At 57.4% G+C, this 25,460-nt stretch overlaps 1 protein-coding gene across 1 annotated transcript; it reads right to left on the bottom strand.

The window, feature by feature from the left end:
* Window positions 1–288: 288 nt before the first annotated feature.
* On the bottom strand, window positions 289–13,112 carry NAA40 (N-alpha-acetyltransferase 40, NatD catalytic subunit). Its single transcript, XM_079788087.1, has 8 exons — window positions 12,874–13,112; window positions 7,308–7,403; window positions 6,143–6,195; window positions 3,872–3,967; window positions 3,627–3,785; window positions 3,398–3,481; window positions 2,948–3,025; window positions 289–2,684 (listed from the first exon to the last, which is right to left on the bottom strand). Exons 1-8 carry the CDS (start codon window positions 12,877–12,879, stop codon window positions 2,543–2,545), a joined length of 714 nt encoding a protein of 237 aa, XP_079644213.1. The 5' UTR covers window positions 12,880–13,112; the 3' UTR covers window positions 289–2,542.
* Window positions 13,113–25,460: the final 12,348 nt, after the last annotated feature.

The raw sequence follows: 25,460 nt of genomic DNA, 5'->3' as shown, positions 1-25,460 counted from the left end.
CACATGCCTTTGGTCTCAGCTCCCACCTCCGGCTGCTCGCCCAGACACCCCGAGGTTTCTCAGGCCTGAGGCTTCTCTTACGGGAAGGGACGGCGCCATCACCGCTGCACGCCTCCAGCGCACAGGCCCAACTGGGACAGTCTGGAGACCAAGGTGTCCCGAGCCCACACGCCCAGGGCACCCAGCACAGGCACTACCCCGGCAGCTGAACAAAGTATCTTTTATTTGTGACATACAAATACAACCAATGCAAAAAGAGATCACTTTTCCCCTTTGATTCCAGTGATAACAAGTTGCTAAAGAAAAAATATATCCTTCAAAGTTTCCTCTAAAAAACCCTGGAAGGGTTAAAAACCATACACATCATATACACATTTGACATCAACAAAAATAACCTGAAATAGAGTGAATACAACTAAAAAGAAAATCTTAAAAAATATTTTAATGTGCCCCAAACAATGAACAAAAAGCCCGGCAAAGGCCTGCTGTTTCTCATCACCATGACCTGGGTCCGTGGGGAAAGACTGAGGGTTGAGAACTGACAAGCGCCCCCTGCTGGCCTCAGGCAGCGCCTCGCCGCCCAGCCCCCTCCCAGCAGCCCGGGGGCGCGGCCAGGAGAGGCTGGGCGAGGGCGTGGCACCAAGCGCCCAAATGGACTCGGTGCGGGTGGTCAATGACCAGAGAGACAACATACACGGAACTCACCTTCTGTGGGACTTACCCTGGGGGCTCCCTTTGGTCCCCTTGAGTGGGAGGTACCAGAAAGCCATGATCTAAGACAATAGTCATCCTTCTGTCTCGGAGACAGCAATCAGAGGAAACTTCCTAAACACGCTTCTGTCGTTCCATGATTCTTGGAAGCCCACCACCGCCCTCCCAGAAACGGAAACCCCGCCCCTCGGGTAAACCCCCTGGGAGCCAGCAGGACAAGGACACGGGTGGGCTTATTCCAGTGTAAAGCTGCAGGGCCCTCTCCAAGGGAGTGGCCCTCTCACAGCTGGGGGGTCAAGAGCAACGAGGAGCGCTCGGCGGGCCTGGGTGAAGGCGGCCATGTGCACAGACCCCCACAAGCAGGGATCTGGGGGAGAAGCAAGCACAGCTCCAGGGAGACCCGTCAGCAGAGGCCCGAGTCAGGGCAGAGTGGGCTGTGAGCAGACAGAGGTCGGAAGGACCCACGGGCCTCCAGGACAGCAACTTCACAAAGGCTAGGACTTTAAGACACGCCCTAATGCAGAGCTCCAGGACGTCCAGGTGGAGGTGGTGCTGGGTGCTTGTTCCTGCATAAGGATTTGGTCATTTTCCCCTGGAGGGAGAACGAGGCCTAGGGATTAGGGCAAGTGGGGCTCTGACCCCACAGCCTCTATCCTGAGAAGAGGAAGGCCTTCCCTCCCTTTGCCAGCCGCGGTGGCCACCCGGCGGTCCTGCTGCAGCCCGAGCTGCCGGCCGGGCAGTGGCTCTAGTGCCTCACTGAGGCAGCGAGGGGCGAGGCTGGGCGCGCAGGCGGAGGGCCTGCTGCTGGCTGGGGGCTCTCTGAAGAGGGGGGACGCCCACCTGCAGAGAGCTATCAGCACCAAGATCTGAGAGGAAGGCATTAACGATGCCAGGAACGAGGTCCTTCCGGGGGGAGACGAGGGGCTCCCTGATGTTATCCCCCCTTAGTGAGAAGAGGTATCTGGGGCAGGTGAGAGGCAAGGGGAGAGCGAGGGCGATGGAGGGCAGGCAGGCCCTCTGGCTTTTTGCTAGGATGTAGAAACTTGAGTGATGCCATCGATCGAGGTTAAGCTTAGAACGCAGCGAAGTCCAAAAGCCCAAGGAGCAGTGCGGGCCCACCCGGCTCCTTCTCCTGGCTCCTCGGCCCCAGACAGTGATGGAGAGGGAGGCAGCCTTCTGCCCAGAGCTGCCGGTGCCCTGGGACAACCCCTCTAACGGTCCAGAGCACAGCTAGAGCGCTCCCTGTGGGCCTGTCGCAGCACAGACCTTCCCCGGACGCCATCCGAGCATTCCGCCCGCGAAGCAGGAGTCTGAAGCCTTGCTGTGCCCAGACCTTCCACCAAGTCCATTCCCCTCTGAGGACCAGCCAGACCCTGACCGGGGCTCCAGGACTTTCATTAGGTGGGCACAAACACTCCATTTGTCCGTGTGTGTGTGTGTGTGTGTGTGTGTGTGTGTGTGTGTGTGGTGTGTGTGGCAGGAGGTTGGTGGGAGGCCAGTGTCAGAAATCCAGCTACAGAGGAGTCAGAGAATCTTACGCTCAAGGGCGCAAGAGTGGAGTGAGAAGGCAGCCTCCATGCCGGACGACTTCACGCCCAGCCTCCACCAGCTCTTTCTTCCCTCGGCATCCTCTCCTCTCGGCTCCCTCCTGGCACTCTGCTCTTCTAGGAGAGGAGGATGGCGCTGGGACCACTCCTCCCCGGGGTTCTGTGCTCTCAGGGCGCAGCCTGGCACGTGCAGGGCTGAGGAGGCCACAGCTCTGAGGGCACCTGGCAGGCGGCCGGAGACCAGGGAGAGGGTGGACCTTGGAGAGGGCGTTCTGGTTGGGAGTTCAGTGACAGCAGCCACCACAGTGCCCACCAGCATGGGAATGCTGACTGTCCCCAAACTTGGTCCTCCGGCTCAGGATCTCGTAGGAGCAGTCCTCCCCACAGCAACCAGACATGCTGGGGGAAGAGTCATCGATTTCAAACCTGCAAGGCAGGCAGGAGGAAAGGTTGGTTGCAGGAGCCGACTGCCTTCCTCCCTGGCCCAGGAACTTGTCCACCACCACACTCGTGAGACCCCTAGGTGTGAGGGCACAGGAGGAGGGAAGGAGCCCGAGCCAGAGGGCACCCCCAGGCCATCCCCCACCCCCACGACCACGGGACAGGGAGCTAGGCATCAGGATGAATGGGGCCAGGACCAGGAAAAAGGCGGTGGGCAGAAAGTCCCACACCAGGGCCCAGCTCCTTACTGCAGCGCTTCTCTGAAGAACTGGTAGGCGCCATGATTGTGCTTAAATACTGTTAACATCACCTTCTTCATCTGTGTGCTGAGGAGAAAGCAGAGAGCATGCCTTGCTTCCTCTCTCGTGCCTCTGCCTGCCCCTCAGAAGCACTTCCGCGCCCCGAGTCCAGCCTCTGTCTGGGGCACCCACAGCACTGCTCCCTCTGATAGGGGCTGATGAGACTGCACGGGCATTAGGCCCCACTGCCTGACCGCTTCCCCTCTGCACCCCCTTATACACGAGGCGCATGTACAAAATCTGGGATTACAGCAGGACAGGGAATATCTTGCTGAGAGGGTTCTAGATGCCCTTCTTCCAAAATATTCCTGAGAGCCTTGTTCTCCATGGAGACGCACAGAACAGTGGACACCCCAGAGGCAGCTCCTTCCAACTGTGCGACACGCGGGTGGCCCTTACCTGTTGGCCATGAGCTGCAGAATCTGTATGAGGAACTTCCCCAGGCCTTTCCGCCGCACCTTGCTTTCCAACTGCACTTCGTAGCTGGGCGAAGAAAGCAGAGGGTGAGCTTAGAGGCTCAGGCCGGCCAGAGGACTGACAGGCACAGTGGACTGGGCCACCCACTGGAGCGCCGGGAGCGGGGTCTCCTCCCCACACCCCACACCACACCCCCAGCCGGGGCTCCTACCAGTACAGGACTTCATCCCCACACTCCACGTCGAACCGGAAGTGGGAAAAGGCAACGGGGACGGAACTGTTTTCCCAAGCAATGAGGTACCAGGCTCGGTCATCTGTCATTTCCTCCCGCTTTTCTCGGTCCTTCCAGCCCCACTCACTTTGCTCATACCTGGGAAAGTGGGGGCCGTCAGGACCAGCAGCTCCGGGAGGGGAGAGGCAGCCAGGGGCGAGCCCGCGGCAGTCAGGGCGTCTTACATGGTCTGCATGTTCGTTTTGGTCAGGTCGAAGGCCCAGTCCACTGTGGCTGCCTCCAATCCAGACACTCGCTTACACTCGATGGAGACGTTTAACCTGAGGAGAAAAAGAAGCATCTGAAGCCGCTGCGGCCCAGTGCTGCCCGCTGCCCCGACAGCCCGATCTCAGAATCTACACACAAAGGCCAAGCGCAGTCCCCCGGACATGACTGTAGGAGGTGCCTCTAAGGTTTCCCTCTCTGCCGCCTCCTTGCTCTCCCCGCCCCTCTCCTGCACCGTTGTAAACACTCCCGTCTTCTCTGCCCTCAGTCCCTGCTCGTAGGCACTCTTCCTGCTGCTTTAATTCTGAATGGCTCCTCCCTGGGCTCCCACGAGACCTCTCCCTTTTATCTACCATCTCCTCTGAAAGCATCGGGGTGACCGCAGGCCCCCAAGAAGACCAAGGCCCACACCACCCTGAGGAGTGCTGCCTGCTGCCTCTCTGAAGACAACACAGGTGCTCTCAGCTGATCAGAGTAGAACAGGTCCAGCTCCACTGTTTTCCCAAACTAACAAATGCTGCAGGCATATCGCAATCTGCTATTTATTTCTAAATGAAACATAAAGAAATCATAGTTCAATTCCTCGGCCAAACTGCCAACTCACATTCTCCAGGTAGTGCCACCTTCTGAAGGGACTGGAGTCAGCAACTCCAAGTCCTTATCTTCAGTGACCTTCGACATGACCCCTCAGAGGACGTTCCCACCCTCACCTCTGCTGACTGCTGCACCATGGGAGCTGTACATGTGCTCAGCCACGTAAATTTGGAACTTCCTGGCTTGGAAGAGTCTTCCTTTCTTTGTAAATAGTGGCCATGTAGAAGTCACTAAGAGCTCTCACAGTAAGGGATCTCTAACTATGGCAAAGTCCTCCCCAGAAGGTGAATGACAAAGCCGCCAGAGGAGCTGTGCTGTCTGACACAGACAGAAAGAATGAATAAATTAATGTGACACTGAGATTCAGACACAGCTATGAAAGGCAAATACAGTGCTGCCTTGTAGTCTTTGCATCATAACTCATGTGTTTACACTTGTCTTTCTTATTCATTAAAATACTCATACCACCGCCCGGGCTGATTTGGGTCGGTGGATAGAGCGTCGGCCTGCAGAGTAAAGGGACCCGGGTTCGATTCCAGTTAGGGGCGCGTGCCTGGGTCGTGGGCTTGATCCCCAGTGGGGGACGTGTGGGAGGCAGCCAATCGATGATTCTCATCATTAATGTTTCTATCTCTCTCTCCCTCTCCCTTTCTCTCTGAAATCAATTAAATATATATATATATATATATATATATATATATATATATATGTATATATAATAAATAAACTCATACCACCTGCTACTTACAGAGCTGGATACATTCTCTTTCCTCCTTAAAACAACCCTGCGAGTTTGGCATCTTCACTCCATTTAATAGATTAAAAAATGAGGCTTACAGAGGATGACTGACTTGTCGAAGTATATAGTTAATAAGAGACACAGTTATGATTCAAACCCACAGCTGTGATTCTCTAAAACCGTAACTCCCACTTCCCCGCCAGCCAACACATCTCTGGTAAAACAGATCAGGCTTCCTATTTTATACCAAGAGGACTGAAAGGAGAGGGGGACTGTAATCCAGACCATACAGTAAATTAATCAGTAATAACAGTAGTAATAATTGCTGACACTGATCTAGCTTTTAGTATGCTCCAGGCACGAATGCTTTACATTTAATTCTCCTGATGACTCCATTAGGAAGATGCTATTATTAGACCCATTCCTGAGTAGAAAATTCAGGCACAGAGAGGTTAAGTAATTTGTCCAGGGTCACAAAGCCAGTAAGTGGATTTTAACAAGAATACTATACACTTGGGAAAGAGCACTGGATTGGGAATTAAAAGCCCCCTTGGCTGCCAGACTCAGAAATCCCATTCAACTTCTCTGAGCCTCAGTTTCCCCCTGTATGAAATGAGAGTCAGCCTGGATGATTTTTTTAAGAGTTTCAGCTCTATGATTCTTTGTCCAGAAAAAATAACAAATCCTAGAGGCATCAATCTGAGACTATGCAATCTGCTCATTTATGGATTCTTTTGTCACCCTAACTGGGGGATTTTATATCAACAGGGCACTAGCCACCTTTTCTGCTTTTCCCTAACCGAGAAGAATGGGAAAATTTGAGCCTGGGGAAGCCTACTCCGGAAAGGTGAATTCCTGAAGAGACTCGAGACAAAAGCTAGGGATGCTGAACACTCACCCGTTTCGATCGTATTTCTTGAACACGGGGAAAGCCTCTAAAGGGTCGCCAAGCTGTGGAGGGAAAGAAAGAGAAGTAGCATAAACACACGCGTGGCAGAGCGTACGCTCTGCCCTGAAGTCCGATGCTGGTCAGACCACACTGGGAGGCTCAGCTGCTGGGCCAGATGCACCCTCAGAGGGACTCCCTGCCTCAGCTCTGAAACCACACGTAAGAGGGAGGCATGGTGAGGAGGCCAAAGAGAGTTGTTAGTTCATTTGCCAGGACAGAAAGAGACTCTCCCAGGCTAAAACTAATACTGGCCTGTGGGCATACAACCTGCTCACTGCTCCCCTATCAAAACCCAAACGGGAAATCACATCCTGAGCCACATCCTGATCAATGTGGACTGCTCACTGAGGGGCTGTAAGAACAACAAAAGGTGGGATATGAAGGGGGCGGGAAGGTGACCAGCATCTCTCTGGTTCAGTTTCAAATCCGGGCCCATCTGGTGCTCAGGTTCACGGCTATTCCTCCCGACTGCAGCCTCTTAAAACCAGGCGGCTGCATCTTCCTGGTCCCAGAACACCCTGTGGTACTTCACAGGCAGTCAATAAATGTTTGAAGAATGAGTGAGGAAATTACACCACATTTTATGAGGGAGGTGTGCTCCCCAAAATGCAAATCCTAACAAAAATTTCTCCAGGCCCTCTTCTTCTTCTTTTTTTAAAATATATTTTATTCATTTTTTACAGAGATGAAGGGAGAGGGATAAAGAGCTAGAAACATCGATCAGCTGCCTCCTGCACACCTCCCACTGGGGATGTGCCCGCAACCAAGGTACATGCCCTTGACCGGAATCGAACCTGGGACCTTTCAGTCCGCAGGCCGACGCTCTATCCACTGAGCCAAATCGGTTAGGGCTGCAGGCCCTCTTCTACTGGTAAGGGACCCACAGAGGGGCGCAGCCGCTTCCATCTGAATCCACATTTCCCTGCACATGTGGGCCAACTGCCCGCCCACCTGGAAACCCTCCCTGGTTCATTTTGGCTCCTTTTCCTCAGCAAGGAGGCAGCAGAGGTGTGGTGGGTAGTAACACAATTCTGCCACAGGGTGGCGCCAAAGGAAGTAAAAGTAAAAACCAAGTTGCAGTTGGAGGAGGAAGGGACAGGGAAGGAGGAGTCACCCTGTTGGCTGCGTCCACTTTGGCACAGACGGCATCCATGGCTGCCCGCTCCTCCAACCGCTTCTGCTTCTTCTCCTTTGCTTTGCTCGACTTCCTCTGTAACAGAGAAAAGCAAAGTTGGCTTGAAGGGCTGTGGCCAAGGCTTTGAGGAACCGAAGGGTCCCACGGACCTGGCCTCAGCAGCAGAACTCCGCGCCGGGCTGCCACACTTGCTGGGTGGGAAAGGCCCAAGCATGTTCCAGGCGTGAGACCTTGGGGGCGTCTCAGCTTCCGTCAGGGAGAGGACTGACCCTGGGGACTGCTGGTCACGGGGAGGGCCCGGTGAGAGCACAGACAACCCTGCAGCGGAGCCCGCCCCCGGCAGACGCCTAAGGAATATCCCCTCAGCCATTCCCCCTGCGGAGGGAACAAGTCGTTTCGGACAGATTCACGGCAGGCTTCAGGGAGGAGATGCATCCCAGGAAGCTGCCGACAGAGGTTCCCAAGTGCAAGTTTATTGGAAGCCGTTCCAGTGTCTTCCAGCCTCAGGACAAAGCCTGGGAGCTGGGCCCGTCTAGCTAGGGCCAGGGCGCTCTGGCTTAAGGAGACAGAGTGCTGCTCAGCCAGGCCAGTGAGCGGCAGGCACACTGGGCAGAGTGAGGGCCCCACGGGGTTCACCTGGGGACAGAGGCCTTGCGGACACGTGGTCAGCAAAGCCAACGGCAGCCACACAGGCGAGGGAGGAGAAGGAGGGCTGCCCTGCACAGCGGGAAACCACACACAACTGCGGCGAGGGCAGAGCCTTTCTGAGGCTCGTGTGCGGCTCTCAGGCCTAAGCGGACCCTCCTGGGGGAACACAGGGAAAGAGCCCAGCTCTGGAGCCTGACAGATCTTATCCAAAGCCTCTTTCTGCTCTTCAGTCCCTGCATCTTCAGGCAAAACACTGCCTCCTCTCCCATCTAAGGAGTGGGGCCATGAATGTCTACCTGGAGGCATTAGCCCGGGAGGGTTAACATAGCACATGCTCAGTAAATGACAGTTCTCACTCACACCCAAGAACCAGAGCAGCACACACATCCGGAGGTGCTCGTCCACCCAGCTGGTGCAGAGGCACCCCAAAGGCATGGTAAGATGGCTGAGCTCACCAGAGAGTCCTATTACCTCCAGTCACACCTTAGTGGGCACTGATTGGCCCCAGGAAAGGCTGAGAAAAACCAACTGCCGGGAAGGTTGATCGGGATAAACTCTACCCTCGGTTCCCCAGGACTGACACTGCTGACTCCTACTTCAAGCAACCAGGAGGCAAGAGTTCAGATACCAGGGATTGCTCGTCCAGGATGACCTCATCCAGCACCAGCCATTGGTGTCTGCAGGCTGAGCACGGTGCTGGAGGCCAGGCTAGATCCAGAGGAAGGAACACGAGAGGACATACTGTCTCCCTAAGAGGGGCTGAGATCTGGACACAGAATCAGCCCTCTCCACCACACACAGGTTTTGGAGCTTCCATCTTTCCCGTAGGAATTGGGTTTCCAGACAGCACGGAGATACGCTCAGCTCGCGAAGTGCTTTCACAAACATCACCTGGCTCAGTTCCCAGGGCAGAAACATGGCCTCCCTTACACATGAGGAAACTGAGGCTCAAAGGGCTGTATGACTCGTTCCAAGTTCCCCAGAGAGTAAATGGCAGAGGGGAAACCCAATCCCAAGGGCTGGGCCATAGACCCAGTGTTAGTTCACCGGCCATGCTCTCTCCCACTGGGAGAGCCCACGTCACTGTCAAAGACCTTCTCAGGCCGGCCAAGGTTAAGGTCAAGATGAGACCTCAAAAGCCCTCCAGGCAGCTATACAGCAATTCATTTCCCATTACCCTCTGGCTTGGTGATGGCTGGTATGACGTGCCAACACAGTGCCACCCCAAGTCCTATCTCCTTGAGGTAGGGGCAAGGAACAGGGAGACCTGAGACGGGTCTCCAGGGCTGTGCGATGGGGCAGAAAGAACATGAGCTTTGGCACCAATCAGGCCAGGCCAGTGCCCTTCCGCCCCTGCATGACTTGTGAAAGCAACTCCATCTCCAGAGAAACGGGAAGGCAACACTGGCCTCACGGAACAGCTGTAAGGACAGGTCAGAGGTCAGCACCCCTTCAGAGCAGAAGCAGCTCCCTTCCTCCACCCAGCACGCTAGCTCTCTTAACATGACACAGAGCTGAAGGATCAAAGGTGCTGGAAGGAAAGCACGGCTCCAGGGACTCGGAGAGCACTGACACGTGGGTTCCCGCATTTCTAAGCACAGGAAGTAAGCAATTCCAAAGCACCAGCAGCGGGAGCGCCAACCCCAGGCCTCGGATTTATAGGCTCATTCATGCAGGGGAACAGGCGGGCCAGGCAGTCCTCGGAGTGAGGCTTGGGGCTGCCATGACCCCACACTGCAGATAATGGAAGCGCCCCTTCAGCGCTTTGCTGCCTGCACACGGGGTAGGAGGCAGACTGCAGCAGGCTGGGCCAGGCAGGCAGGGGCTCCCCCGCAAACCTAGCACACCCTCGGAAAAGCGATCTCCTACTGCTCCAATTAGCTTTGCCCTATGCTGTGGAGGTAAGACTATCCTGCAGGGACATAGAAAAATCCTCCTCATTAAAGTGGGCATAAGCACAGTGAACAGTGAAGCTCATTGTGGGAAGTGTCTTTCCCGAGGGAGCTTTCTATAATAGAGTGTGGGATTTTGAGTCAAGAGACTGGATTTGCTTTTCAGCTCTTCTACTTGGTAGCTGTGTGACTTTGGACAAGTTATTTAATCTTTTCCAGCAAGGTTTCTCTGAACCTCAATTTCCCCATCCATAAAATGGGACTATCAAGTGTCCACTAGTGGCAGACACTCTGCTAGTGCTTTAATAGATGATTTACTTTAATCTTCACAAGAACTCAGCAAGGTATGTGTGCCCACTTCTTCGATGAGAAAACTGAGGCACAGAGAGGTCAGATAACTTTCAGGGCCACGGAGTTCTCAAGGAGGTCTTCCTATTACCATCTCCCTCATTCCCACCAAACCGTTCACTCCCCGAGGTAGAGGCCACATTTGCTTTATCTGCCAATTGACAACCCAGTACTCAGCAGACAGTCGGTACTCATACCACTACTCCATCACTTACACTCAGGACACATGACGAAGTGTGACATGTTTTCACACGCAGCTGTGACTCTCCTCCCCGTGCTGTTCCTACCAAATTAGCCCCCCACACTCAGTTCTCGGACATGGAGACATTTTTTTTTAATCCTCACCCAAGGATATTTTTCCATGTTTTTTTTAGAGAGAGTGGAAGAGAGAAGGAAAGACAGAGAAAAATATCGATGTGAGAGAAACACATTGACTGGTTGCCTCCTGCACACGCCCCAACCAGGGCCCGGGCTGGAGAGAAGTCTGCGACCAAGGTATGTGCCCTTGACCAGAATCGAACCCGGGACCCTTCGGTTCGCTGGCTGATGCGCTATCCACTGAGCCAAACCACCTAGGGCTGGAGAAATTTAAAGACACAAAAAAACACCCAGATGGAGGCAAGAGGCACCTTTCAGATAAAGAATGTGTCATGTCCTGGATTTTCAGTGTTAATTCCCCCTCTTCCCCCCGTCCCACAAAGTATCCAAGATCCGAAAAGAACCTCTGTGGGGGGCAAAGGGAGACATCTAAACTCTAACTCCTAAAACAATGCCTGTGTGGCAGCCAGGGCCAAAAGCACTCTGAAGAATGGTGCTCCATCGGAGGCCCCCCTTAGCCTGAGGTCAGCTGTCGGGAGCGTGGCCCTCTGCTGGAAAGGGACCACTATGGGACCATCCTGACACTGAAGTGGGGCGTCCACAGCCCCGCCCATGAGGAATGAGGATAATGAGAGGGGTCCAGTTCGGTTTCAGGGAAGAAAATGGACGTCTCTCTCTTGCAGTGAGTTTCAGAACAGAAGAGACGAGGTCGGGGCATTCTGGGAGGCACATCGGTAACGTCTGATAGGCCTGGGGCCTGAAGGAAGCTCGGACCACAGTATCGCTGAGGCCTGTGAGGAACTCAGCCAATAGGAAGTGTTGGCCCGGAATGGCACGTTATGCTTCTTTTTTCTGCTCCGTCTACAGGGGCTGATGCTGGGCAGATACCTAACGAGCCCATGCTGGGCACACAGGTTTCCTTTGGTTCCCACAAGACCTGGGTCGGGGCCTCCACCCACGTCCAGGTTAAACATGCCCAAAGTCTCCAGACTTGATTTTCTACATATGGAACACATCGTCCCCCAAATTCCTTGTTGAAACATGATGGATGTGTTTTGACGTGGATTACACAAAGTGCTTGGACATGGGTTAGACAACGATTTTTGTCTAACAAGTTGATTTGTTCAGTCAATAAGTATTTGAATGAGAAAAACATCCAGGTTAGTAACAGTAGGGACACACCCAATGGGTTAAAGTAAAACGAGCCCACATCTATGTTAGATCACTAAGTAAAGGCTGCGAATACAGGCAAAAAGCAACAGCCACTAACCCGGAGGCTATGGGGCTACCTACACCCACGACCTCACCAACCCGTCCATGTCTCCTAAGGGGGAGGGACGCCACCCTCATCACATACAGGAGGAAATTCAAATTCACAGAGGCCATGGCCCTGGCCAGCGGACGGGGCTGGAACTGCGGTAGCTCTGGCTCCCGAAAGCGGGGGAAATCCCATGTAAACACTAATACTGTAACAGGAAGGGCCGGGTACATGTTTCGGAGAGGGCCTGATGCTACGCTGCTTGGGGCTAAGGAAGGCGAACCCACAGAAACATGTGCGTAACTTCCATCTGCACCCGGCGGCCCCGCACCGAACAGGTGGCCACCCCCACCCCCCGCCGTCCACGCCGCGGCCCGCGCCAGCCCCTGCCCCCGCCCCCCGCGCTCCCGCTGCGAAGCCCCCCGCAGTGCCGAGACGGCTAGCGACCGGGGAATGCGGACACCTCCCTGCGCCCCTGGGACGGAAGAACCCGCTTCCGAGGCAGGAGGGACCCGGCGCGGAGGTTTCGAAAGAGGGCAGGGAGCCGGCTTCACCGAGAGCCCGGGCAGCGGGCAGCGGGGCGACAGGGGTTCGGGAGACCCGAGTGGGCCTGGCCCCCGGTCCCCGTCCGGGTGACCTTGGCTGGGTGCCTTCTTCTCCCTGGGCCTCGGCTGCCTCCAGGCCAGGGCTCACCTAAGATGGGGGAAGCCCCAAAGCCGGTGACAACCAGGTGACAGTGACCCCTGGGGACGGGGGGGGACACCCCAAGATCCGCGCAGGGGCCGGGGAAGGCCACGAAGATAACAGGTCAGCTAGGAAGGCGGGCGGACGGGACGCGAAGGGCGGGGACACCCGAGGGGGTGGGGTCCGGAGAAGGGGGCTCCCCAGGGGACTCCCGCGCTGGGCCGGGCAGGGGGACACTTAGAATGGGGGAGTCGGGTAATTTGGGGGCTGGGGGTCACGTGAGGCCGGAGGGGGTCGGGGTCACGTGAGAGGGGGTTCAGGAACAATGGGGGCGCAGGGAGCAAGTGGAGCGGGGAGCGCCCCGGACCCTCGCGTCTCCTCTCTCGGCCTCACTCACCCCCATGGCGGCTACGGTGGCGGCGGCCCTCAGCTCCTCTTGCCCACACTTGCCGGCAGGAAGGCGGCAACGGCAGCTACGGTGGCAGCGGCGACAGCAGAGCGACCGCGGTCCCCGCACCGCGCATGCGCCTGGCGGGCTCCCCCGCGCGCACTGGTGGGCACCGCGCGTGCGCACAGCCGAGGGGGGTGGGGGCGCGTGCAGGTGGAGAGCGCGAGAGGCGGGCTGAGGGTCTTGCAGCCGAAAGAGGCGGGAGTCGCAGAGCAGCGTCGCGCTGAGAATGACGTAGCCCCGGGCCCGCCCCCTCCTCGCCAGGCTGCTTCTGTAGCTATGGCAACAGCTGCGCCGCGCTGAGAAGCGCGCCTCTGGGCAGCCCTGGCGCTCAGCATCCCTGTGGCCCCGCCGGGCCGAAGCAGCCACCTTCACAGACAACCAAACCGTCACGACCTCTCAAGTACCAGCCCCTCCTGCAACTCTGGGGCACAGGGAAGTCTTTTTTTTTTTTTTAATTGATTTTAGAGAGAAACATTAGTGTGAGAGATACATGGATGGGTATGCACCAGACCGAGGATCGAACCTGCAACCTTTTGGTGTCCAGAATGACGCTCCACTCAGCTGAGCCACACACACCTGGCCAGGGCACAAACGTTCCCACCTAGATCCTGAACTCTTTATTTATTTTTTAAATATATTTTATTGATTTTTTTACAGAGAGGAAGGGAGAGGGATAGAGTTAGAAACATCGATGAGAGAGAAACATCGATCAGCTGCCTCCTGCACACCCCCTACTGGGGATGTGCCTGCAACCAAGGTACAAGCCCTTGACCGGAATGGAACCCGGGACCCTTCAGTCCGCAGGCCGCCACTCTATCCACAGCCAAACCGGTTAGGGCCTGAGAAGTTTTTTGGATGTTCGCATGGACACGTGGAGAACTCGGAGTCTGGAACTCAGGGGCGAGGTCCAGGCAGGAGATAAACATTTCAGCACAGTAGACCCATGGGTGGTATTTAAAGCTGGATGAGGCTGGGAGAGACTTGGAGGGAGCGTAGGTAGACTAGAATGAATCGCCATCCTGTATCTTATTCCTCGGTCAGAAAATCGGGTTGCTAGCATTCTTAGGACCAAAAGAGGGAGCTAAGGGTCAGAGGAGCGTGGCCAAGGTGGGGGCATCTCAACTTGCCTCCGAAGGAGGAGGAGGTCAGGAGACTTGGGGGAAGGGACAGTGAGCAGGAAGCAGTGGGGCAGGTAGGAACGAGGTTCAGCCCCCTCCCCAGCACAGCGCCCCTCCTGCTGGGCTTCTCTCCTCTCTCTGCCCCCATGCAGCTTCGTGGCCAGCTGCTTCAGGGAACAGGTGCCTGCCACCAGGACATCTTGCGCCCTGTCCTTCCTGCCACTCCCCACTCTTGGGTCCCCACCCGCCCAGGCTGCTGGAATTTGCTGGCTCCCAGACAAGGCCTGGGAGGGGAGAGCCCAGTAGTCCCTTGGGGAGGTGACATCATGTAGCCCCCACCCCCCCAATTGTGAGACCACCCAGAGCAATCATTTCACCGTCTTCTTCCGTGGGGGTTCTGGGGGTTAAATGAGATGGGATGGTGGACAGCACCTGGCATGGCCTGGGGCAGGAAAGGGATCCCCTCCCACGTACAAAAGTACATCTCCCCACCGCTGTGCCCCTGCCCCACCCCTCCCTCCCTCCCCCCCTCCATTTCCTGCCAAACACCTGCCCCTACTGGCCAGGCTGTCCACACGGCCGGTTAGCCACTCCCTCCAGCTCCCACGCAGGGGCCCGGGCCTTTCTCCGCTCTCCTCCTCCCTGACCCTCCCCTCAGGCCTGTGCCCCTCCCACCTTCTTTCTGGGCTCCCCCTCTGCCTCCCCTTCACCCCAAGATAACCACTCCCCCCAATACTGTCCTTGGAGCCCCCCTCCCTCCCCCCCGCCCCCCGCCTCCGTCACTCCAGAGCCCTCAGCTGCTCCCAGCTATTCACCTGCTCATTTGCTCAGCAGAGGCTCAGGGCCACCGTGTGCTCCGTGTTGTCGTCTGAGCTGGAGAACAGGCCTGGCCACCATGCCATCAGCTGGCCCGCGGGTCCTTGATTTCCCCCAAAGAACCCGAATGTTCCCCACCTGCCTCTTCCTGCCACAGGGCCAGCTGAGCCTCCTCCAAGGCCAGACTTCCCTGGGCCTCACCCCCTCGGGGCCCCTCCCTGCAGCCCCCTCCCTCCTCCAGCCTTCTCCACCGGGCCGCCCTCTTACTCAGAAGCACCTGGGAACAGCGGTCTACCCTGTCTCTACCTTCCAGCCTCTCCTGCCACTAACCCTCCACCCGCTGCAGCCTGGCCTCTCCCTGGTGCCTCCGGCAGCTCTGCTCATTCCAAGGGACACATCTAGGCCCTTCTCTTCCTGGACCTCCCGCCAGCTGCTGGCGTCACTCACCCCTTTTTCTTGAAACACTGTTTTTTCCTCGGCATCTGTGAGGGCACAATCCTCCTCTCTCTTCACAGGCACAGCTAGCCAGGCCAGTTAAAGCCCTACAAGGTTCTGGGCTCTCTGAAGGGTTAGGGTGTTTGGCCGCTGCCCGCCTGCCCAGGTCCCCCCTCTCCACCCCCACCTGCTGTCCCCCTCACCCGAAACCCTCTCTGCTCCTCACCCCTGGGGTCCCAGCTTAAAGAGGGGAAGCTTTTCCTTACTCAGGTGGCTGGCCCCGACACACTTCCTGGGCCTCCTGCTACCTCCTCCAGCCTCTGTGGCCCACCAGCAGGCCCCTCTCCCTCTGCCAGCTCCCATGAGGCCGCAGGCTCCCCGCCGGGGGCCGGGGGGCCGTGCTGCTCTCTGCTGCTGTCAGGGTTGCCAGACACAATACATGGGGCCAAGCTTAAACTTACCCTTGATCTGAAATTCACCGGGCGCCCTGCATCTTTATATGTCAGATGTGGCAGCCTAACCCTGGCTTATGTGGCTCGGTTGGTTGGGCATCGTCCCATGCACTGAAAGGTGGCTGGTTTGGTTCCAGTCAGGGCACATGCCCAGTAGGAGGTGTGCAGGAGGCAGCTGATCCATGCATCGCTCTCACATCGGTGTTTCTCTCTCTCTCCCTCCCACTTCCTCACTAACAACAAAAAAATCAATTTTAAAAAAATATAGATTTGGCAACCTTAACTGCTGTACCCCTGGGACCCAACCCCCGCCTGGCTCAGTAGATGTTAGCTGAAGGAATAATGGTGGCAGCGGTGGTGGCAGGCGCAGGCACTGGGGGCACCGAGGGAGGGTAACAGGCTCCCTGGAGGCGGTGACACCTGAGCCAAAGCAGGTGGAGAGATTAGGTCATGGCATCAGCCAGCCCCCACCCCCACGGGGATGCCTCTCGTAAGGGGTTGAATTGAGTCCCCTGTAAAGATACATTGAAGTTCTAACCCCTGGCACCTGTGAAGGAGACCTTGTTTGGAAATAGGGTCTTTGCGGATGTAATTAAGGATTTCGGGGTGAGATCATCCTTGATTTAGGATTGGCTTTAAATCCAGTGCCTGGCGTCCTTAGAAGACAAAGGAGAGGGCGGTTTGAGGCCCACGGACACAGGGGAGGTGGGCAGGTGGAGGCAGAGGCCGAGAGCGGAGAGGCGTGGCTCAGCCGAGGATTATGAGGGTGTCCCTCAGCAGCCGGGAGGGAGGCCTGGAGAGGGTTCTCAGAGATTCTGAACTTCTGGCCTCCAGAACCATGATAAATTGCCGTTGTGCTCAGCCATCCAGCTATGGCAGCCCTGGGGACTCACGTGCTCCCAAGGCGCTCTTTCCCAGGCTCAACCTGTAAGACTCGTCCTCCCCTGACCCTTTGCCCCCAGAACCCCTAGAGCAGCAGAGCTCATGCAGCCTGTGGTAGCCAGCCCCCCCCCCCCCCCCCCCCCGCAATGACCCTCAGCTCCTGGCCTTCATGCCCTTATATAGTCTCCTCCCACACTGAATGGGGACGAGCTGTGTGACAAAAACAAAGACAAACAAAACAAAACAAAGATAAAAAAAAAAAGAATAAAAAACAAAAAACAAAGAACCCCTGTAGCAGTGGCCGTGCGTGAATCCCAGGACGAGGTCCCAGAACTGAGGCCAAACTTGAGTCTGTCCGATTGCTCCCTGCGGGGGAAGCCAGCCGCCAGGCTGCCAGGACGCACAGGCTGCCCGGGGAGAAGCCCACGTGGGAGGAGCTGAGGCTTCCCGCCAGCAGCCAGCCCCGAGCTGCTGACCCAGGCAGCGAGCACCTTGGAGAGGACTGTCCCACCGCCTTCCCATGACGGGCGTCCCAGCCAACATCTCGGTGGCAACCCCCATGGGAGACCCCGAAGCAGAACCACCCGGTAAAATCTGCCTGAGCCGCTGACTCTCAGAAGCAAGCTCAGGGTCACGGGCAGGCGGCACTAGGGCTGCCTAGCTGACACAGGGCTCCCGTTAAACCTCAAGGCTCGTTCTCAACTTCAAGGTCCTCAGGCACCACGCTTGGCGGGAGAAGTCAACAGGAGACCATTGGTGGCTGGCTGTCCTCGTGACCGTGACCGCTGGCCTCGCTGGCCTCGGGAAGGCGAGGGGTCATGGAGTCCACCTCCCTGGGACAGCTGGGGCGGGGGTTGAGATGTCCTGACTTTGGGGCCCACAGCCGCTTCAGGCCCTTGTCCAGGTCCTGTGCCCAGAGGCCTGGCCCCTGTGTGTTTCCCAGGAATGCTGTCACAAGGTGTCCCAGGCTGCGTGGCTTAAGCATCAGCCACTTACCTCTCGGGCCTGGAGGCCAGAATCTGGAATCAGGGACTGGCCAGGTCGGGCCTTGTGCAGGCCCCGAGAGCAGGATGGTTTGTAGATGACCATCTTCATGTTCACGCGGCCTTCTCCCTCCGTGGCGGTCTGCGTCTGGACCTCCCCTTCTTAAAAGGACCTCAGTCCATTGCAGTAGCGCCCACCCTAGCGACCTCACTGAAATTCGATCACCTCTGGAAAGAGCCAATCTCGAAATAAGGTTGCATTTGAAGTCCTGGGGGTTGGGACTTACACAGGCATTTTGGGGAGGACACCATTCAGCCTATATCATGTCAGGGCCCCCTCTTCAGGGCCACGGTCTTTCTGCCCGTAACTTACTCTGTTTCCCAGCCTCTTTCCTTCGGACTCCCGCCACCGATGTGGTGCCCACGGCAGACATTGCTAACCCCTCAGGCGTCCTTTCTGCAGAGCAAGGTGCAGACCAGAGGCCACGCCAGCAGTCTCCAGGCCACCTGCCCGCCAGTGCTGCTGGTTCAGACTCTGCAGAGGGGAGCGAGGAGTTGGAGGAGACCATGAGCAACAATGCTTGCTGAATGGATGACTAAATACATCTAAGCTACACACGTCAGAATCCAGCAACTCATCTGTCTGTTCCAGGCCATCTGTCTGTCCTGCAGACTCACCCCCGGGCCTCATGAGCCTGTGGTCCGGTAGGCGCTGTCGCCCCCTTTGCTGGTTCTCATCTTAGGGAAGGTGGGCCCCTGGGGCCGTGACTTCGGGTCCAGAGCCCACGTCTGCCAGGGAAGAGGTTCTAAAACTGAGATCAAGCTTAAGGATGTGGAGTGGGCCTGAAAGACCCATCCCCTTCTCCTGGTGGTAGCTCAGCCAATAAGAGTGCCAGGAGGGTGCCGTGCCAGGCCTGCCCACCCAACAGCCATGCTTTTGTCTTTCTTGCTAATAGACCCCACACTGTGCTCAGGTGATGGGTGGAGACCCCTGGTCGGTGTGCTGGTCCAATCCCATCATGGAATCCTATGCACCTGTCCTTTGCTGGGGATTGGCTTAAAGGACAGGGATTCTTGGGAAAGGTATCTCTCCCAGCCCTCGCTGGTTTAGCTCAGCGGATAGAGCATCGGCCTGCAGATCAAAAGGTCCCAGGTTCGGTTCCTGTCAAGGGCACATGCCTGGGTTGCGGGCTTGATCCCCCAGTGTGGGGCGTGCAGGAGGCAGCTGATCAATGACTCTCTCTCATCATCAATGTTTCTCTCTCTCCCTCTCCCTCTCCCTTCCTCTCTGAAATCAATAAAAATATATTTTTTTAAAAAAGAAAGCTATGATGAAAGATTCCAAGGAGAAAGCCCTGCCCTACGTCCCTCTCCTCCCACTCTGGAAACTGGGCTTCGAGCGGGGGAGTGCTCGGAGCAGCTGCAGCCATCTGGTGACCGCGAGGGGAAGCCCAAGAGATGCAAGAGGCAGAGCTGAGAGAGCACCTGAGGCCTCAGTGACCACCGAGCGTGTCCGTGTGCTGACCACCAACCTCGCACTTCTTAGGAGGGACAATAAAGTGTCTGCTCTTCTCTGCGTACCATCGAGGGGGCAACAGCCAAAAGCATTTCCACTGAAAGGATGTGGACACAGAGATACAAAAACCAGGGCTCTGGCCTCCACTGGTTTGGGATCCGTCTCAGCTTTGCCACTTTCAAGCTGTGAGATCTTAGGCAAGTCACTCCTCACCTGTAAAATGAAAATAGTTAGAAGGCCTGCCTCATAGGGCTGGGCTCAGGAAAATGAGATAACTTAGGTAAGGCTTTTTTAAAATTAATTTTTATTTATTGATTTTGAGAGAGAGAGAGAGAGATCAATTTGTTGTTCCACTTATATATGCACTCATTGGTTGATTCTTGTATGTGTCCTGACCGAGGATTGAACCTGCAACCTTGGCATGTCGGGACGATGCTCTAACTAACTGAGCTGCCTGGCAAAGGCCTAAGTGAGGCATTTTGCACATAGTGGTTGGTACCTCTAAGCATTGAATTCATTTGCTTAGTCATCCACTAATTTATTCAGCAACAGTTATTGAACATCTAAGTAATTGTACTAATTTGAGGTCTGAGGATGTAGCTGTGAAAAAATAATAGGCACTCAGAGAAATTGGCTGTTATATTATTATTAGAGGCCTGGTGCATGAAATTCATGCACTGGAGGGGTGTCCCTCAGCTAAGCCTGCACCCTCTACAATCTGGGATCCCTCTCACGATCTGGGACTGCTGGCTCCTAACCACTCGCCTGCCTGGCTGCCTGATTGCCCCTAACCACTCCCCTGCCAGCATGATTGACACCTAACTGCTCCCCTGCTGGCCCAGTCACCCCCAACTGCCCTCCCCTGCAGGCCTGGTCCCCTCCAACTGCCCTTCCCTGCTGGCCATCTTGTAATGATGTGGGGTGGCCATCTTGTGGCGGCCATCTTGTGATGGCATGGGGCGGCCATATTGTGACAATGTGGGGGCGGCCATCTTGTGACACGAGGGCGTGAGGGTAGATTTGCATATTGCCTCTTTATTATATAGGATAAGGACTTGACTCTTCCCATCATTATTCATGAATTTGCCAACAAAGCGCTCCAAATATGTTGGTACAAGTCAGGGGAGATATGGCAGAAATGACTTTCCGGGGCCTGGCAGTGTAGGTAGCTATGGAGTGAGAGGGGCTGGGGGCAGCCAGGAGGGCTCTCCTGAGGAGGTGGTGCTCGGAGACCTGACGCTGACTCACTCAGCAGACACTGGTTAAGCACCTGCTGTGTGCCAGCTGCTGTGGAGCATGTGAGGAGCTGGGATGCCCAGTGAGGAAGGGAGCTGCCCACCCTCGGGGCTCACAGCTGCGAGGAGGGGACAAGACAGATAAACAGGCAGACGGTTCCACTGGAGTGACTTGTGCTGAGATGGAGAGGGCAAACGTCCTGGGCAAGGTGACAGCTGAGCTGCACTTTGCAAGGCAAACCGGAATAGTCAGGAGGGACGGAGTAGTGCTTCCCAGCTATCGGAACGGCAGGTTGCTGCGCGCGGCCAACGCAGAAGTTCAGGAGGGGCGGTGCTGAGAGATGTATTCTTTCAGGGGCTGTGGTTGCAAGTGACAGAAGACAGGAATGAACCAGCTTGATCAGGGAAATGTATTCACTGGCTGAAAAGTTCAGGGCTCAGTGGCTTCAGATGAGGTCGATCCAGTGACTCAGTGGTGTCGCTGAGAAACCAGGTTTTTCTGTCTCTTCGTGGCGCCCTCCGCAGAGGGGCTTTAAAATGGCAGCCAGCCCTCCTGGCTCAGCCGCCTGGCCGTTGTCCCAGGGGTGTAGCCTGCTGGTGGGGCCATTTGGGGTCACTGGTCTACATTCTGAACCAATCCTGGTGTCCCGGGCCTCGGCAAGGCTGACATTGGTGGGATCAGCCCCACAGCACCACACTGACCGCCGGAGGAGAAAGGCTAAGGGGGAGTGGAGGCCAGGAGGCCAGCTGTGGGAGGAGATAAGCCATGCTGGGGAGCTTGAACTCAATCCAAGGATAATGGAAGCCAGGGATTGACTTGGTCAGATGGATTTGAGAAAGATCTCCCTGGCTCCCCAAGAAGGCATGGATTAGAGGAGGCAGGCGGGGTGGCGGGGAGGCCGGCTGGGCGGCTGTGTTGGTAAAGGGTGAGGGGGTGGCTGTGTGGACAAGATGGACAGGAAATGGGAGACCGATGGACATGGAAGTGAAGCGCAGGGAGGAGTCCAGGGCAGCTCCCCAGTATCTACTTTGGGAACGGGGGTCGGGGGGAGAGGAACTGGGAGGGGGGCGGGCAGTGCCAATGAGTGGGCAAGAGGCTGAGATCCCTTTGGACGGACTGGGTTGAGGTGAGAGATAACCAAGCTCAGATGTACAGAAGGCAGTTGGTTGGATATGGGGGTCCGGAGCTGGGGTGGGCGATTGGAGTGTCCACAGCCCGGGGTGGGTGTGAAAGGCCAACAGTAGGGTTTGGAGGCAGCCAGGAGGGCAGCCCGGGTGGCCCTCCCTGTCCAGAGGTGGGGTGAGACCGTGGCTGCCGAATGTCCTTCGGGCTCACAGATAACAGCCCTGGTGGCCTCGGCCAGAACAGTCTGTGGAGTGGCAGAGGGTGGGGTGGCACTGCCCGGGGCTGGGGAGGGAGTGGGAGTGAGCTCAAGGAGGGAGGGTGGGAACAACTCTTCTAAGAAGCTCAGCTTAACAAAGGAAAAGGCAGCTGTGGCTTTAGCTGACAGGGGTCCTTAAAGGGGACCATGGAGGGAGGGAGCTGTGTGTGTGTGTGTGTGTGTGAGTGTGTGCTGTGTGTCAGTGTATGTGGGGGTGGGAGGTTTAGGATGGAGGGATTTAAGCAGGTTGATGTACCGAGGGAGGGAAATAATGAGGGAGGAAAGAATACATGAGGACCAAGACCAAGGTGCTCCGGAGTGTGAGTGTGAGTGTGTGTGTGAGTGTGTGTGTGAGTGTGAGTGTGTGTGAGTGTGTGAGAGTGTGAGTGTGAGTGTGTGTGTGAGTGTGTGTGAGTGTGAGTGTGTGTGTGAGTGTGTGTGTATGTGTGTGAGTGTGAGTGTGTGTGAGTGTGTGTGTGAGTGTGAGTGTGTGTGTGAGTGTGTGTGTGAGTGTGTGTGAGTGTGTGAGTGTGAGTGTGAGTGTGTGTGTGAGTGTGTGTGTGAGTGTGTGTGTATGTGTGTGTATGTGTGTGAGTGTGAGTGTGTGTGTGTGTGAGTGTGTGTGAGTGTGTGTGTGAATGTGAGTGTGAGTGTGTGTGGAGCCTGGGAGCAAGGCTGGCCTGGAAGGGGAAGGCACAGCTACACTGAGGTGAGCGGAAAGGAGGGAGTCCTGGGTGTGGGGCAGCCCGCGGAGGGCTCCCGGCCAGATGGCCTCCATTCTCTCTGGAAGTGGGAGGCAAGGTCATGTGCTGAGAGCCATGCAGCCGGTGGGTGGGGGCGGGGTGCAGGAGGAGCTGAGGGGAGCAGGAAGGATGCGCTGTGCCCGCCCAGGAGCCCTGGCTGTGCCCGTCAGAGCCCAGCTTGCCCGAGGAGCCAGCAGTCCCAGGGCCAGGCTGGGCGTGGGGCATGCACGTAGGTGGGCCAGGCCAGGGTTGGCAAGAGGATGGGGCCTTGCGGGGCGCCAGGGAGGACTCAGCAGCTGGTGAGCACACCTGTTTGGCTGGTTCGGACACAGGCTGGGGCGCCCGGGAGGACTGACCTGGGAGAGAAGTTGCAGTGTTGCCCGGAGGCCACCGGGAGCCATGGAGCATCCCTGAGCAGGAGCGGGGCGTGGGCAAAGCAGCGGCTGAGAATTGGTATCCAGCGACGTGTCCGTGGACGGGAGAGAGCACACTGGAGGCAGGAATCTGGGGGAGTGGCCACGTCTGAAGGGAGGATGTCAGATGTCACAGAGGAAGAGCTATTCGCTCCAAAGGTCAGCCCCAAGAGCCCCGTGGCCATGGCCTTCGCTGGCCCCCGGAGCCTGGGCCGCCTCGCAGCACAGCCAAGGGGCTTCTGGCCCTGCTGGGGTGCTCAGCAGGGACCCCTGCTTCGGAAGGAAACCAGTATCAACGAGGCTCTAATTCCATTCCAGATAAGATGATGCTGGATCCTCCCAGCAATCGGATGAGGCCAGAATTATTGTTCCCTTTGAGAGATGGAGGGACCGAAGTTCAGAGAGGCCAAGTCCCTCACCTCAGGCCACACAGCAAGTGAGAAACCAGGTCCGAGATCTTGGCCGGCTCTATGCCTGCATTTCCCCTGCTGTTCCTGTCTCCGCTGCCACGTCACTGGGGGGCTTGTACTCCACCCGACTTTATTCTGGGTGGTTCTGGACCAGGGAAATTTGCGGGAAATTGGAGCTAAAGCTCAGTAACTCCAAATGGCCCAGGGGGACCTTGATCCCATGCACTGGCCCTGGGAGAAGGCCGGGCTTAGCACCCTGAGGCCAGGCTGAGGTGGGACCCCTTGGTTCACACTGTCACCGCCAGAGGGCGCCCACTGTTGCCCAGGTGAGGGCGAGGGGAGGTCCCCTTCCTGGCTTCCGGAAAAACAGCCTGGGCTCCCGGATCTGGAAAGTGCCCCCTCATGGGTCCAGGGAGCCCCATCTCCTCCTGGCGTCTGCCTCAGCTAAGGTCTTGCTGACCCTCCCTCCCCAGGCCCTGCTTTGCCCAGGGAGTCAGGTTTCCGCGGTGCGGGTGTCAGGAAGCCCGGGGTCTCCTCGCTGACCTCCCCCGGGCTCTGCTCTGCCCTCCCCCAGCTCCACGCACAGATGTGCCTGCCTCACCCCTCACCCCCGTTCCCACGCAGCCGCAGTGCTGGGGCAGGCCAGCACCGGATTGTCACCTCCGTCACCTTCTGCCGGCCTCTTCACAGCCCTGGGTGGGAGTGTGGGCCCGTCCAGATGCCTGACTGGGCCCAGAGAGGGGGAGGCAGTGCCCTGGGCCGCACAGCCTGCCAGGGGGCTGGGGGGGCGGGCAGGGAGAAGGGAGGAATCAATGCATTCCTGTCTGGGCAGGGCTGAGGGGGGGGGGCCTGGAGGGAACTCCCCAAGCTCCTTCCCAGTGGAGCCCACCTCCCCGTTCCGGCTTCCCTTCTCCCCAGGCTTCCAGGCCAGGGAGCACCTCCCCCCAACGCCCCCAGCGGCTCAGCCAGGTTTTTGCTTAGATCCTGCCACCCTCCCTCCCCCACCCCAGGGCTGCCTGCCTGCCTGCTGCTCCCTCCCCAAGCTTAGACCCTTGGCTGTGGCCGCGGAGGGCCTGGCGGGGGTCCCAGGCACCACACCGCAGCGGCCAGAGCTCGGGACAGTCCCAGTCTGTCTGGCAGGGCTGTGAGTTCAGGATTGGCTGGCGCGGCCCCCGCCTTTGGGAGGAGGGAGCTGTGAGGGGAGGCCGGTGGCTGGGTGGCTCATTCAAGGTCACCCTCCTCTCTCTCCCAGCATCCCTGTTCAACTTTTGTCCCTTCTGCCTCACCTTGAGGAGGGAGGAGGCAAGGTGCCTAACCGGCAGGCGGCCGTGGAGCCCGGGGAAGAGGAAGGCATTTATTCTTCAGCGAATACCGAGTGCCTGCTCCACGCCAGGCACCGAGACCCTCGCCGCCGTGAACGCGGTGGACAGCCACTGCCTGCACACAGCACGGCGGGGAGACAGACAGGACCTAAACCGTCACACACCGTGGAAACGTGTGTCCCCAGCCGAGTGACAAAGGGGTTTGGGCTGGCTCCCCTGGGGATCTCGGGGTTCGGAGCCTCATCTAGGCCTGGGGAGGGAGGCAGCCTCAGACCTGGCCGGGGTGGGGGCCGAGCGACCCCAGGATCCTCCATGGGAGAATGCAGGAAAGAAATGTGCCGGGGTCACGGGGTGGCTGCAAGGCGGCAAGGCGGCCCGCATCCTGGCCCGCAGCCCTCAGAAAGGAGGCCCCGTCCTCCTCCCCTGGAAGGGCGAGGGGGGCGCTCGGGGAGAATGGGGAGAATGGGGAGCAGGTCTCACAGCCCAGAGGTGGCCTCAGGGAGGGAAGGGACCCCAGTTCCCGGTCCCGGCCCCCGTTTTGGGCTCCTCTGCTGCCTAAAGCTCAGGGGAGGGTCTGGTTCCCCCTGGCTGCCTCTGCTCTCCCTCCCACACCCCTGTCCCTGGCCACATGGCCCCCCTGCGCCCTGGCCTGGGGGAGTGTGATTCCTGACCTAGGCGCTGGGGAGCCAGGGAGAGTGTGTGGGATCTGGTCCCTCAGAGCAGCCTACTCCCTTCAGCCCCACAGCCCCAGGGCGGCAGGGCGGGGGTGCTGTCTCTTTAAGAGCCTTCAGGCTGCTGGGAGCAGATGGCCAGGCCGACCGGGGCC

Source organism: Cnephaeus nilssonii (genome assembly GCF_951640355.1).
Source record: "Cnephaeus nilssonii genome assembly, chromosome: 13".
Classification (NCBI taxonomy): Eukaryota; Metazoa; Chordata; class Mammalia; order Chiroptera; family Vespertilionidae; genus Cnephaeus; species Cnephaeus nilssonii.
Note: the sequence above shows the minus strand (reverse complement) of the source record. Positions and strands in the feature narration are given on the sequence as shown.